Genomic DNA, 12,882 nt, shown 5'->3' on the forward strand with positions numbered 1-12,882 from the left:
ATGACTTTATTTTTATTTTTTTAAATGGTACATTTGACATGTTTTCTATCTTCTATTGTGAATACAATATGGGCTTTTGAGACTTGCAAATCCTTGCATTCTGTTTTCAAGTAGATTTTACACAGCATCCCAACTTTTTTGGAATTGGAGTTATATGTGAGAGGTGTACTTAGGTCATTTATGTATAGTCAACTGCAAAGAAACTACAAGGCTCAAAAGCCAGCTTGTGTTGTATCTATGAAGAATGGTACGAAACACAGGGACTGAGAAGAGGAGTGATCAAATGACTTTTAAGTTATACTATGTACTGTATGTCTGCAAATATACATCATAATTGTCTGTTTTAGAATTTCATAAAGGATTTGTGCACCATCAACCTAACATTTGTCTACTGCCTCTTGACCAAAAAAAAAAAATATATAAATAGATTAAAAATATTTTAGATGTGCCTTGAGTACCATCTAGTGGTAATATATTGAAATGCATTGCTTAATTCAAAAATAGGATAAAGGAATATATTTACTTTTAAATAGTTATTTTCTAGTGGCTTTTCACTAGAAGGAAGTGGGATAAATGATACAGCATTTTCTTTAATCATCAATGATCATCAGTGGAACAGATACAAGGGTAACAATGGTTCTACCCTCCCCCTGTCCATTTTCTTTGCCACAAAACATTATGGAGTTAAGCAGAATTTGCACAATGATGAGACACAAGTTATCCGAAGAACATTCACAGCAGAGCTGTTTGGGTGAGCTGGGGGGGGGTCTAAGTCAAGTACAGTGATACTTCCCATGTGTTCAAATATATATTTGGTCATGTGATTTATGGGGAAGAATGCATGCTCCTCCACCCATGTAAATTACTTGTGCAAGAGGTGTGGGTTTCATTGTGGGCGAGCTTTGTTAAAATGTAAAGAGGGCTTTTTGGAGAAGGGAGGCACACAGCAAATAGGGGCAAGCAGAGGGGCAATTTACATTAAAGGCAATGGGGAAGCTGGGAGGGTGCACAGTAAAAGGGGAGCAGCTAGGAGGTACAAGCTAAAAGGGAGCTCAGTAAGGTTTGTGACTGCCTAGTAAAGTTGGTGTCAGTTTGCACAATAAAGAGGTGGGGGTTCAAAAGGGGGGAGGCATGATGAGTGGGTTTCCTTGTACAAAATTCTGCGTGACTTCCTTTCAGTTTTCATAAACTAACCAGACTGGAGCATGGCAGGTCCCAAAAAGGCATGCATGGTGCAGGAGTTTACCACCTCAGTGGGCAGGATGGGGGCACAAAGGTGATTCAGTATAAAGTATAATTGCATCTTAACTAAACATTATGTATTTTGACTTGTCCCCGAAAGAACATGATGGGTGACCTTTTAGGCTGGGTTCACACCTCCGACATTAGCGGCTCACAGCAGGGGTCCAGTGCGTCCCTGTTCTTCGTTTCAGGGACGAATCAGGGACAAATTTTTGCCTGAATTTGGCCCTGAAACTGAGCCAAAAATGCACAGCGTTTCTGTGCAAACCGATCCGCAGCCGCAAAGGAGATATGTGAACCGGCTCCATAGAGAGCCGGTCACAATCTCCTGTCATGCGAATTGGATGCGGGGAAACCTGCATCCAATACACATAGGTGTGAACCCAGCTCGAATGAGGATATGTTTATTATATGTCTGTGCTGATTTACCTGTATTCAAAAAACTAGACATGTGCAGAACAGAAATATTTGTTTTGTTTCATTTCATATATATTCGTTCTGTTATGCCTTGTACACACGGTCGGACATTAATCTGACATTCCGACAACAAAATCCATGGATTTTTTCCGACGGATGTCGGCTCAAACTTGTCTTGCATACACACGGTCACACAAAGTTATTGGAAAATCTGATCGTTCTGAACACGGTGACGTATAACACATACGTCGGGACTATAAACGGGGCAGTAGCCAATAGCTTTCATTTCTTAATTTATTCTGAGCATGCGTGGCACTTTGTGCATTGGATTTGTGTACACACGATCGGAATTTGTTGTCAGAAAATTTTATAGCAAGCTCTCAAACTTTGTGTGTCGGAAATTCCGATGGAAAATGTGTGATGGAGCCCACACACGGTCGGAATTTCCGACAGCAAGGTCCTATCACACATTTTCCATCGGAAAATCCGACCATGTATAAAGGGCATTAATAATTTATTTTCGTTTCGGAATTCGTTTAGTGTGGCTTTCAGAATTGGGTAAATTTGTTTTTCGTTTAATAATTTGCAAACAAATTCCACATTTTTAGAATGATTCAAATTTGGATCAGTGGAAAAATTATATAAACCAAAAAATGCCGGCAATAGAAAATTCAGAAAAAAAAACGGCATGGGGTCTCCCCCCTAGTTCATACCGGGCCCTTCCGGTCTGGTATGGATTCTAAGGGGAACCCCATGCTAAAATTAAAAAAAACAAAACAGCGTGGGGTCCCCCTTTAAGATCCATTACTAGACCCTTATCTGAAAGGGTGGGGATGAGCAAGCACCCCCCCTTCCTAAACCATACCAGGCCTCAACATGGGGGGGTGGGTGCTTTGGGGCAGGGGGCCCCCAGACCCCCCCATGTAGATGAGTATGGGGTACCTCTACCCATTCACTAAAAATGTGTAAAAAGTGAATAAAGACAGTAAACGAGTTTTTGACAATTTCTTTAGTAGCCTCCATGGCGGTATTCCTGAGTGTGGCTCGGAGTTAAATTTCAGCACCATTAGCGGTAACCCCGAGCCACACTCGGGATTACATCTTAGGATCCTGGTGCAGGTTACTTACCCCTTCCCCAGGATCCTGCGATGTCCCCCCGCGGTGTCTGCCGGCTCTGTCCTCTGCCCGAAGCCTCTCTGTGCCAGGCTCCGTTCTCTGCGACCGTCGCGACGCACGGGGCGGAGCCTGGCGGCAAATTAAAAATGTAAAAATCATAACACATACAGTACTGTAATATTACAGAATACATTTACTGTATGAAATCATTTCACTTCCCTTTTGTCCCCAATGCTTTGGCCCATGGAAACTTGAGATTGTCCATAGCAACCAAAAAGTGTCCCTTTACATCAAAAGTGGCTTTAGACCAGCTAGAAAACAGTGATAGTAAATTAGAACACTTGCAGAATTGAGCGATAATGAATCGTGGGGAAATTAATTGTATTATTATTATATTATTATTTTTTTTAATTATTTATATTTATTATATTATAATTTATGATTTTGTGTTTCAAACTTCATCATACCCGGGATATCTACTAGACTCTTGGTGGACAGATCTAAGTGTATTATTGCTAAGAATTACAGACCTACAATAGAAAACGCCAAATTTCTGTGCAAAATAATTGTACCGCTTTGAGATGCAAAAATCTGAAATAATCATACCGCCAGGGAGGTTAACCCCATGCCTAAGCCTTTTTCTGATATTTTTACTTACAAGTTAAAATCCCATATTTTTTGCTAGAAAATTACTTAGAACCCCCAAAAATTATATATGTATTTTTTAGCAGAGACCCTAGAGAATAAAATGGCGATCGGTACAATACTTTATGTCACACTGTATTTGTGCATCGGTCTTTTAAATTGAATATTTTTGTTAGAAATATACTTTCATGAATTAAAAAAAAAAAGTAACGTTAGCCCAGTTTTTTCATACAATGTGAAAGATGATATTATGCTGAGTAAATCGATACCTAACATATCATACTTTCAATATTGCGCACACTCGTGGAATGGCCATAAAACTACGGTACTTAAAAATCTCCATAGGCAACACTTTCAACATTTCTACAGGTTACCAGTTTAGAGTTACAGAAAAGGTCTTGTGGCAGAATTATTGCTCTCACTCTGACGATCATAGCAATACCTCACATGTGTGGTTTGAACACTGTTTACATTTGCGGACGTGACTTACGTATGCGTTCGCTTCTGTGATAGGGCACTTTAAATTTTTTCTCTTATTTATTTTATTTATTTATTTATTTTTACACTGTCCCTTTAAAAAAAAATTATTCTGATCACTTGTATTGCTGTCACAAGGAATGTAAACATCCCTTTTGACAGTAATAGGCAGTGACAAGTACTCTTTATGGCAGGGGTAGGCAACCTGGGGCCCTCCAGCTGTTGCAGAACTACAAGTCCCATCATGCCTCTGGGAGTAATTGTAACTGTCAGCCTTGCAATGCCTCATGGGAAATGCAGTTCCACAACAGCTGGAGGGCCCCAGGTTGCCTACCCCTGCTTTATGGGGTCAAATCCCTCCTTTACACTTAAAAGCATTCAAAATTCCAAATTTGGCAGTTTTGAATACTGCCATTTTTAAAAATTTGTCTACTTTAAGTTTTCCGTTAACCAGGAAGTGATGTCATGGCATTTTTTGGGGTTATTAGATCCGAGACCCGATCAAAGACGATTTCGGCTTTGTTCGGGTCTTCAGGTTAGCTGGCGGTGGAATGGGAGAGCCTGGGCAGGCCGTGGAAGGTGGTTGGAGGGGGTTCCCCTCCTGCTGGTTGGGATAACAGCCAAGCGGCTTCTTAGCTGCATCAGTTATTATCACAAGAAGGCCGATCGTCGGCTCTAAAAAACAATACAGGGGTGATGCATGCAGCTGCCCTTCAAGCTGGAGGCCGCATATTTGCATTACACTGTTGTGAAGGGGTTAAAGAATAAAAAACAATGTCCCCTGAAGGACCTGGTTAGGACAGGGGGGGGCTTTCCTGAATTTTCTGTTGTCAGCATTGTTTTGTTTACATTTCAGCTGTCAGTGGGGAAGCCAGCTGACAGCTGATGACTCACCAGTTATTAAGGACACGTGCGGTCGGCTTCCAGGCCCGCTGCTTAACAACCAGCTATTCTTCACACAGAATCGGTCGATTTTTCTGCTGATCTAAATTCTAATCATTCTGAAAATTTGGAATGTGTTAGAAAGCAAATAAACTAAACAAATTTTAATGAATTTCAAAATTCTTTACTATTCATTACTATTTCATTTGAAGATTCGGATACATTTGAATCTCCGAATAAGCAAAAATTTGTCCGAATTTGTATTCGGACCAAAACTAATTGCACATGTCTACAAGAAACCATTTGGTATATTTTATTTGAAAATTGCCTTGTGGCTATATATAGTATATAGGATGCTTTGCCATGTATATTTTCTGATGTGATTGCTTTTTACTTTAAAATATAATTTTTATTTAGGGAAGATGTATTTTAAGTTGTAGTGCCTATAACTCTAATATTAATATAATATAATAGAACTCTATAACTCTAAACAATATACACTGAGCAAAATTATAACCGCAACACTTTTTTGTGTTTGCTGAACGCAAAGATCTACGACTTTGTCTATGTACACAAAAAGCCTATTTCTCTCACATATTGTTCACAAATCTTTCTAAATCTGTATTAGTGAGCACTTCTCCTTTGCCGAGATAATCCATCTACCTCACAGGTGTGGCATATCAAGATGCTGATTAGACAGCATAATTATTGCACAGGTGTGCCTTAGGATGGCCACAATAAAAGGTCACTCTAAAATGTGCAATTTTACTGTATTGGGGGGGTTGGGGGGTCCGAAAACCAGTCAGTATCTGGGGATGTAACCACCATTTTCCTCACGTAGTGCAGCACATCTCCTTCGCATAGAGTTGATCAGGATGTTGATTGTGGCCTGTGTAATGTTGGCCCATTCCTCTTCAATGGCTGTGCAAAGTTGCTGGAGATTGACAGGAACTGGAACACGCTGTCATATATGCCGATCCAGAGCATCACAAACATGCTCAATGGGTGACATGTCTGGTGAGTATGCTGGCCATGCAAGAACCGGGATGTTTTCAGCTTCCAGGAATTGTGTACAGATCCTTGCAACATGGGTTTGTGCATTATCATGCTGCAACATGAGGCGATGGTCGTGGATAAATGGCACAACAATGGGCCTCAGGATCTCGTCACCGTATCTCTGTGTATTCAAAATGCCATCAATAAAATGCACCTGTGTTCGTTGTCCATAGCATACACCTGCCCATACCATAACTCCACCGCCACCATGGGTCACTAGATCCACAACGTTGACATCAGCAAACTGCTCACCCACACGATGCCATACACGCTGTCTGCCATCTGCCCTGTACAGTGAAAATCGGGATTCATTCATGAAGAGAAAACCTCTCCAAAGTGCCACACGCCATCAATTGTGAGCATTTGCCCACTCAAATTGATTACGAAGACGAACTGCAGTCAGGTCGAGACCCCGATGAGGACGGCGAGCATGCAGATGAGCTTCCCTGAGACAGTTTCTGACAGTTTGTGCAGAAATTCTTTGGTTATGCAAACCGATTGTTGCAGCAGCTGTCCGGGTGGCTGGTCTCAGATGGTCTTGGAGGTGAAGATGCTGGATGTAGAGGTCCTGGGCTGGTGTGGTTACACGTGATCTGCAGTTGTGAGGCCGGTTGGATGTACTGCCAAATTCTCTGAAACACTGTCAGAGATGGCTTATGGTTGAGAAATTAACATTCAATTCAAGGGCAACAGCTTAGGTGGACATTCCTGCAGTCAGTATGCCAATTGCATGCTCCCTCAAAACTTGTGACATCTGTGGCATTGTGCTATGTGATAAAACTGCACATTTTAGAGTGGCCTTTTATTGTGGGCAGCCTAAGGCACACGTGCTGATAATCATGCTGTCTAATCAGCATCTTGATATGCCACACCTGTGAGGTGGATGGATTAACTCGCCAAAGGAGAAGTGCTCACTAACACAGATCTGGACAGATTTTTGAACAATATTTGAGAGAAATGGGCCTTTTATGTACATAGAAAAAACCATAGATCTTTGCGTTCATCTCATGATAAATAGGGGCAAACACAAAAGTGTTGAGCTTATAATTTTTACTCTGTGTATATAGTATATGCTCACTCCTATAGATTGTGGAAACCAGTTTTGATTAATTCTCGTGTGCTAGCATCCATCTTTGTTGTAATTGAGGTGCTCCTGGCTGCCACTAGAGGGTGCTGTTTGTAGATAGAAGAATGATCAAATTGTCTCTTGGGAGCAGCCCCTGCAGAGCACAGGAGGATGTGCTCAGTACCAGGAAGCTGCAGGCAATATTGAAAAAAACAGAATATCTGTTCAACAAAGGCAACACACTGGCATTTTCAGGGGCTTCTGTGACAAGTAAGGGACAAGTAATGTTTAATATAAATGCAGTTATACTGTAAGGCTCCTTATAGACAAACAATTGCAACAAGCCTCTCACCCTAAAGGGATGCTCCCTAGTGCCATTTAGTAGAATTTATTTGAACAACAGTAAAAATGAATATGCATCACCGCTTCACCACTCTTCTTGCTCACGTCAGTGGCTCCCTTGGGCCAGCTTTCACATGCATAAGATAAACATGCAGCATGACATGACGAGCGCCAATTGCACATAGCAATAAGGCCTTACACATCACATACACTTAACCTATATCTCCTCTGACAACTGCAAGCAGAGTCATCCTAGTGTTTTTTTTAAATAAAATAGAATAAAAAAAAAAACAATTTTTTTTAGCCTCTCCCATTTTTATTTATTTACCTTCAGAGTTTTATTATTAAACAATATCTCATGTGACTCTATTTGACAGATGCCCCCTATGCAGTGGCTATATGGTGACCACAAAATGATGGAAATGATTGAGAAAAAGCGTACTCTGTGCAAAGAGATTAAAGCAAGACAAAAAACAGAAAAGGGACTCTGTAAGCAAGAGAGCATGCCTATCCTACCCAGCTGGAAGAAGACCAACGGGTCAAAGAAGTACAGCCCTCCTCCCTATTCCAAACAACAGACTGTCTTCTGGGACACAGCTATATGACGCAGACATAGTTTAAAGACTATGTCACATGAATCTAAGGTTTGAATTGCACAGGTAGCAATGTTCACTTGATAGAGCAGCTGCATTTCATGCATAGGGGACATCCATGTACTCAATGTCACTGTTCACCTATTGCAGCTCAAAGAAGATTGACCTACCTACTTCACATCACATATATTTATCAAGATTTTTTTAAAAGATATATACAACAATACTAAATGTAAATAATGAATCTGTTTATGAGAAAAAGAAAGTACATTGGTAGAAAATAAATTATTAAAATTTTACGAATAATTTTGATATTTTGTGTAATGTACTAAATGTAATGTTGTTTACTATTTTATGTAATATTTTCTTGTTTCATCTGATTCTTACTTTGAATTTACTTCTGAGGCATGCCTTTTGTTTCCCTTCTTCATATTGTCCTATAATTACCTATATGTGTTATTTACATAACAGGAAACAGAAGGATGACAGAGATATATTAAATTGTCCAACAATATATTTTAAATGGTACTTAACGTGAGGAACAATCTTATAGGATATACTACCTACAGTATGTTGTGTGGCGTAATTTTTCTGCTCAGCCCTTGGTCATTGCAGATTGATACTAAGTATCTTTTATTGCTATTATAAGTAAATAAGGAGAGGGATTATTTCCTGGGACAAAATGTCATAAAAACAATATAGAACAGTTACACAGTTTAATAATGACATAAAACTGCCAGTAGACCCATAAATTGAATCAGTTACTTTAAAGGTTAATGTCATGTTTCTAAACATTTTTCTGAAAGTTACCCACTGAACTGATTCCCCCCTTCCCCCTCTCCTTTAATGCTTTATATTTAACTAGGTCTTGTACCCTGTCCAGCTGCATCTGGCTCCAATTTCTCTCTCTGGCTGGCCAGGCCATGACCTAGTAGAACCCATAGACTTCCATGGATTTTTTACCCTCCTGTAGAGAGACATGCAGGCACCAGAAAGAAAATGTCTTACCCTTTAAAGCAAACCTGTGGCCAGTGAAACAAAATGATAATTCGTTTTTATGGTCAGCACATCAGATATTTTCTTAAGCCAGCGTCCACACATTTTAATGGTCAGTTTATGCACTAGCTGAGAAAAGTAAGTAGCAACTGGGTCAGATACTAACATTTACTGACAGTTTCTAGCATAAAGAATAGTTTAAGGGTGTTTGTTTTCTACTCTTGACTATTCCCTCAATATACATTTAACTAGGAGACCATTGTTCACTGTGATACAAGACAAAAAAACTGATGCAAGGCATTCTGCATGAGCCAAGGCAAATAATCATGGGCATTTGGAGCTGCAAGCTCCCACAATGTTCCACTTTTTAAGTAAAGATAAAGAGACAACAGTGACAGAATTAGGCAAACCATGGAATCTTTGGTTAGGTATCTCTAGAACAGCATTGTATCATCTTTATCAGGGTTATAGATAATCGCATTTTTATGTAAATTACTTTGTCTTCATGAAGTACGTATTCCACTGCTGTAGTGTCTTAATAATTTTAATAACTATTATTCATCAATAAAGATACACAACCAATTGCCCAGAAAGCAAATATGGCCCTCAGCTACTGTATTTGTAATGTTACTTGTGCCTCTCTCTTAACTGATGTTCGGCACAACTGTTTAAAACTTTGATGAAATGAAATATTATCTGATTTCTTCTATCTTATGAAGTGCCTAGATTAGCATTACAGACTTCTTCAGAATATTTGGCAAAACATGTTTGACATTTATCTCTACCCTGTTAAATTTGAAAGTGGCTCATATTTTTTAAAGAATGCCCTGTTTAAATTAGGCAGTGTTTTTAGACTCAAAGTTAGTAGTGAGTGGCTTAATTATCTTGCATAGTTGTGTGCATACAGATGGTAAGTTCACCTTTACTAAAAAAAAAAACAAACAAAAAAAACTACCTTTTGTAGGTAAAAAAAAATTGTATTTATTATTATTTAGGAGCCTGTAAAGCATTGCACCGATGATCAGCAGATCATGGGTGTAATGCCAGGCTCCTGTTGGTGTAGCTGTCTTCTTGTTCCTCTGATACAGGCAGGCAGTTACCGAATGAAAGGAAGCCCAATGAACTACCTAGAGCGCTAATCAGTGCCCTGGTAGTTCTCTGAAAACTGCTACTCTACCGAATGTGCAAGTGATTTTTTTTCTGCTTTTAAACACACCTGCCTCTAAACACCTGTGAATGCCTATGTGTGCATGGAAACATAGGCTAACATGGAGAGGCATTTAGAAGGAGACAAAAAAGGTAAACGCCCTTAAAAGTGACAGTTTTAATGTCCAATATGCACGAGGCCTTATTCTCAGAGATAGATGTAATCAGTACAGAATTTCTTTAATAACCACTTATAGTGGCTACATAAACTATTTTTTAAAATTTAGTTTACTATTTAACTTAGGATCATTTATTACCGTATCATCATATAATATCCAGAGTACATAGAATCATTCAAATGAATCTGTTTCCCAGTGGATCTTACAATGTAATGTTCCCAACGGGAAAATATAGATAGTAAGATAACTCTAGGACCAGTTTAGGCAGAAAGGAAACAATATAATGTAATTTTTTTTTTCTGTCGAGAGAAGATATAGCACATGGAGGAAACCCACACACAAAAAAAATAGAATAACGTAAGCTTCATGTAGATTGGATCAAGCCAAAGATTTGAACCGTGGACCACAGGGCTAAAAGACATTAGTGCTAACTGTTCTATCAGTGCAATCTCATAGTGTAACATAACTGACACGAGTAAGGACTTCTGCACAGTAAATACTTAAAGTGACTGACTCATGTCATTTCTTCCTTAATCCCATCTAACAATACATGTTGACAGAGAATCTTGTGAGATTTGTATTGCTACCTCTTTTCAATCACATTTCTCAAGTAGTCTTTATGGGCAGCAGTAAAAACTCTGCATAAAAATCAACTGTGCCTATAAGGGCTCATGCACACAGCTATAAGGGGTCTGTAAAGAGCTCAGGTCCTTCATAAGGAATTTTAGCAAAACCCAAAGCTGCTGTATACAGCCACCGATAGATAGCAATTAGAAGATACAGCTTTACACAAGTAAGCACCAGGGGGTTTCGTAAAGCAGCGCATAGGTATATGCTCTATGTGCAGACAGTCTGCATTTGGAGCATATGTTTATGCACATGGATGTGCTGTACAACACCCCTAGTGCACACCCCATAAAGCCACATCTTCTAACTGCTGTCTATGGGTGACTGTGCATAGTAGCTGTGGGACATCATCCCTCCTATGTTTCCTGTTTCCTATTGGCTGGAATTGTTATTTTTCTTTTGGCTTGGGTCATCCAATAGACACAAACCATGATGCAAAAGTGTGAACAAGATATGGTGAAAAATACTCCTGCGCTTGTGAGATCGTTTGCTGTAAAACAAAGGTAGTATTGTAGTCAGAGATAGGACTGGGGGAGATGATGGAGCGTGTCCCGCTGCCTTAGCTGACCAGGTGCGGTCTGGAAAGGACTGCTTAGTAGGAAGTGGATGGAAGGCGCGTGATCAGACGCTTACATCAAGAAATGTATGGTTTATTTATGTAAAAGAATACAGACATATAGTCATATAGATATAAAATCATACAAATACTACATAATATTATAAAAAAAAAAGGAAAAACAGGTAACAAAATAAGTACTAGGAAGTTAAAATTGGGGTGTGCCCATATTGAGGCAGGTATTTAAGAAAGGCTGACGCGTTTCGAGGAAAACCTCTTTATCAGAGCCAGGAGAACTGGAGCACAGTCTGTATGGGCCGGTAGGCCGACATGTGTACATGGGGAGAGGTGGTGTGGCTAGTAGGAGGATGTGTCCTGTGATGGACAATTGATTATTCCAAGTTCCATACCCAGGTGTTCTATGGATGAAATTAGAATGTAAATAGATTGTATTTTCTTTTTGCGGTGCTGTTAGGCTGTCAGATGTGCCTGTCTCAGGAGAAGTGTGTAGACACAGCTGCAAACTGTAGAGATCCTTTGGAGTGGAGAGCCATGTGATCCTGGCAGCAGAAGGGGGGGAGGAGGAGGGAGGAGGTGTCCTTGAGGCAGCTGATGCCTGGATAGAAAGTGTCTTGCTGCCTAGGGATAGGAAAGGACTTTCCTATCCCTAGGCAGCAAGACGCTTTCTATCCAGGCATCAGCTGCCTCAAGGACACCTCCTCCCTCCTCCTCCCCCCTTCTGCTGCCAGGATCACATGGCTCTCCACTCCAAAGGATCTCTACAGTTTACAGCTGTGTCTACACACTTCTCCTGAGACAGGCACGTCTGACAGCCTAACAGCACCGCAAAAAGAAAATACAATTTATTTACATTCTAATTTCATCCATAGAACACCTGGGTATGGAACTTGGAATAATCAATTGTCCATCACAGGACACATCCTCCTACTAGCCACACCACCTCTCCCCATGTACACATGTCGGCCTACCGGCCCATACAGACTGTGCTCCAGTTCTCCTGTCTCTGATGAGGTTTTCCTCGAAACGCGTCAGCCTTTCTTAAATACCTGCCTCAATATGGGCACACCCCAATTTTAACTTCCTAGTACTTATTTTGTTACCTGTTTTTCCTTTTTTTTATAATATTATGTAGTATTTGTATGATTTTATATCTATATGACTATATGTCTGTATTCTTTTACATAAATAAACCATACATTTCTTGATGTAAGCGTCTGATCACGCGCCTTCCATCCACTTCCTACTAAACAGACACAAACCCTGCCAGTAGGATAAAGTAGCAATGTAGGATGATAAAGAAAAGGTAGTAAGGTTGAGTTTTAAACCAAGTTTCACAGATGCTATCTAAGGATAGTAAGAACTGTGACATAAAAGAGAAAGCAACAAAGACCATACAGTAGCTTCTCTGCACATATTATATAGCATGAGGAAAGGCACAAGTCACTTTAAACATGTGCGGTCCTTCATTTAAAAAGTCAAAGTCCTTCTATGTTTATCGCAGTTTTTTGACTAATGCTTATT

At 39.9% G+C, this 12,882-nt stretch overlaps 1 protein-coding gene across 2 annotated transcripts in view; it reads left to right on the forward strand.

The window, feature by feature from the left end:
- The window catches only part of NYAP2 (neuronal tyrosine-phosphorylated phosphoinositide-3-kinase adaptor 2), a 259,118-nt gene extending 247,204 nt beyond the window's left edge, over positions 1-11,914 (forward strand). For both annotated transcript variants that reach the window (XM_073625971.1, XM_073625972.1), the window contains exon 6: positions 7,621-11,914. In XM_073625971.1, coding sequence (XP_073482072.1) covers positions 7,621-7,848 — 228 coding nt within the window. In that variant the 3' untranslated portion in view covers positions 7,849-11,914. The remainder of the gene's footprint in view (positions 1-7,620) is intronic.
- Positions 11,915-12,882: the final 968 nt, after the last annotated feature.

Source organism: Aquarana catesbeiana, linkage group LG04 (assembly GCF_042186555.1).
Source record: "Aquarana catesbeiana isolate 2022-GZ linkage group LG04, ASM4218655v1, whole genome shotgun sequence".
NCBI classification, from domain to species: Eukaryota; Metazoa; Chordata; class Amphibia; order Anura; family Ranidae; genus Aquarana; species Aquarana catesbeiana.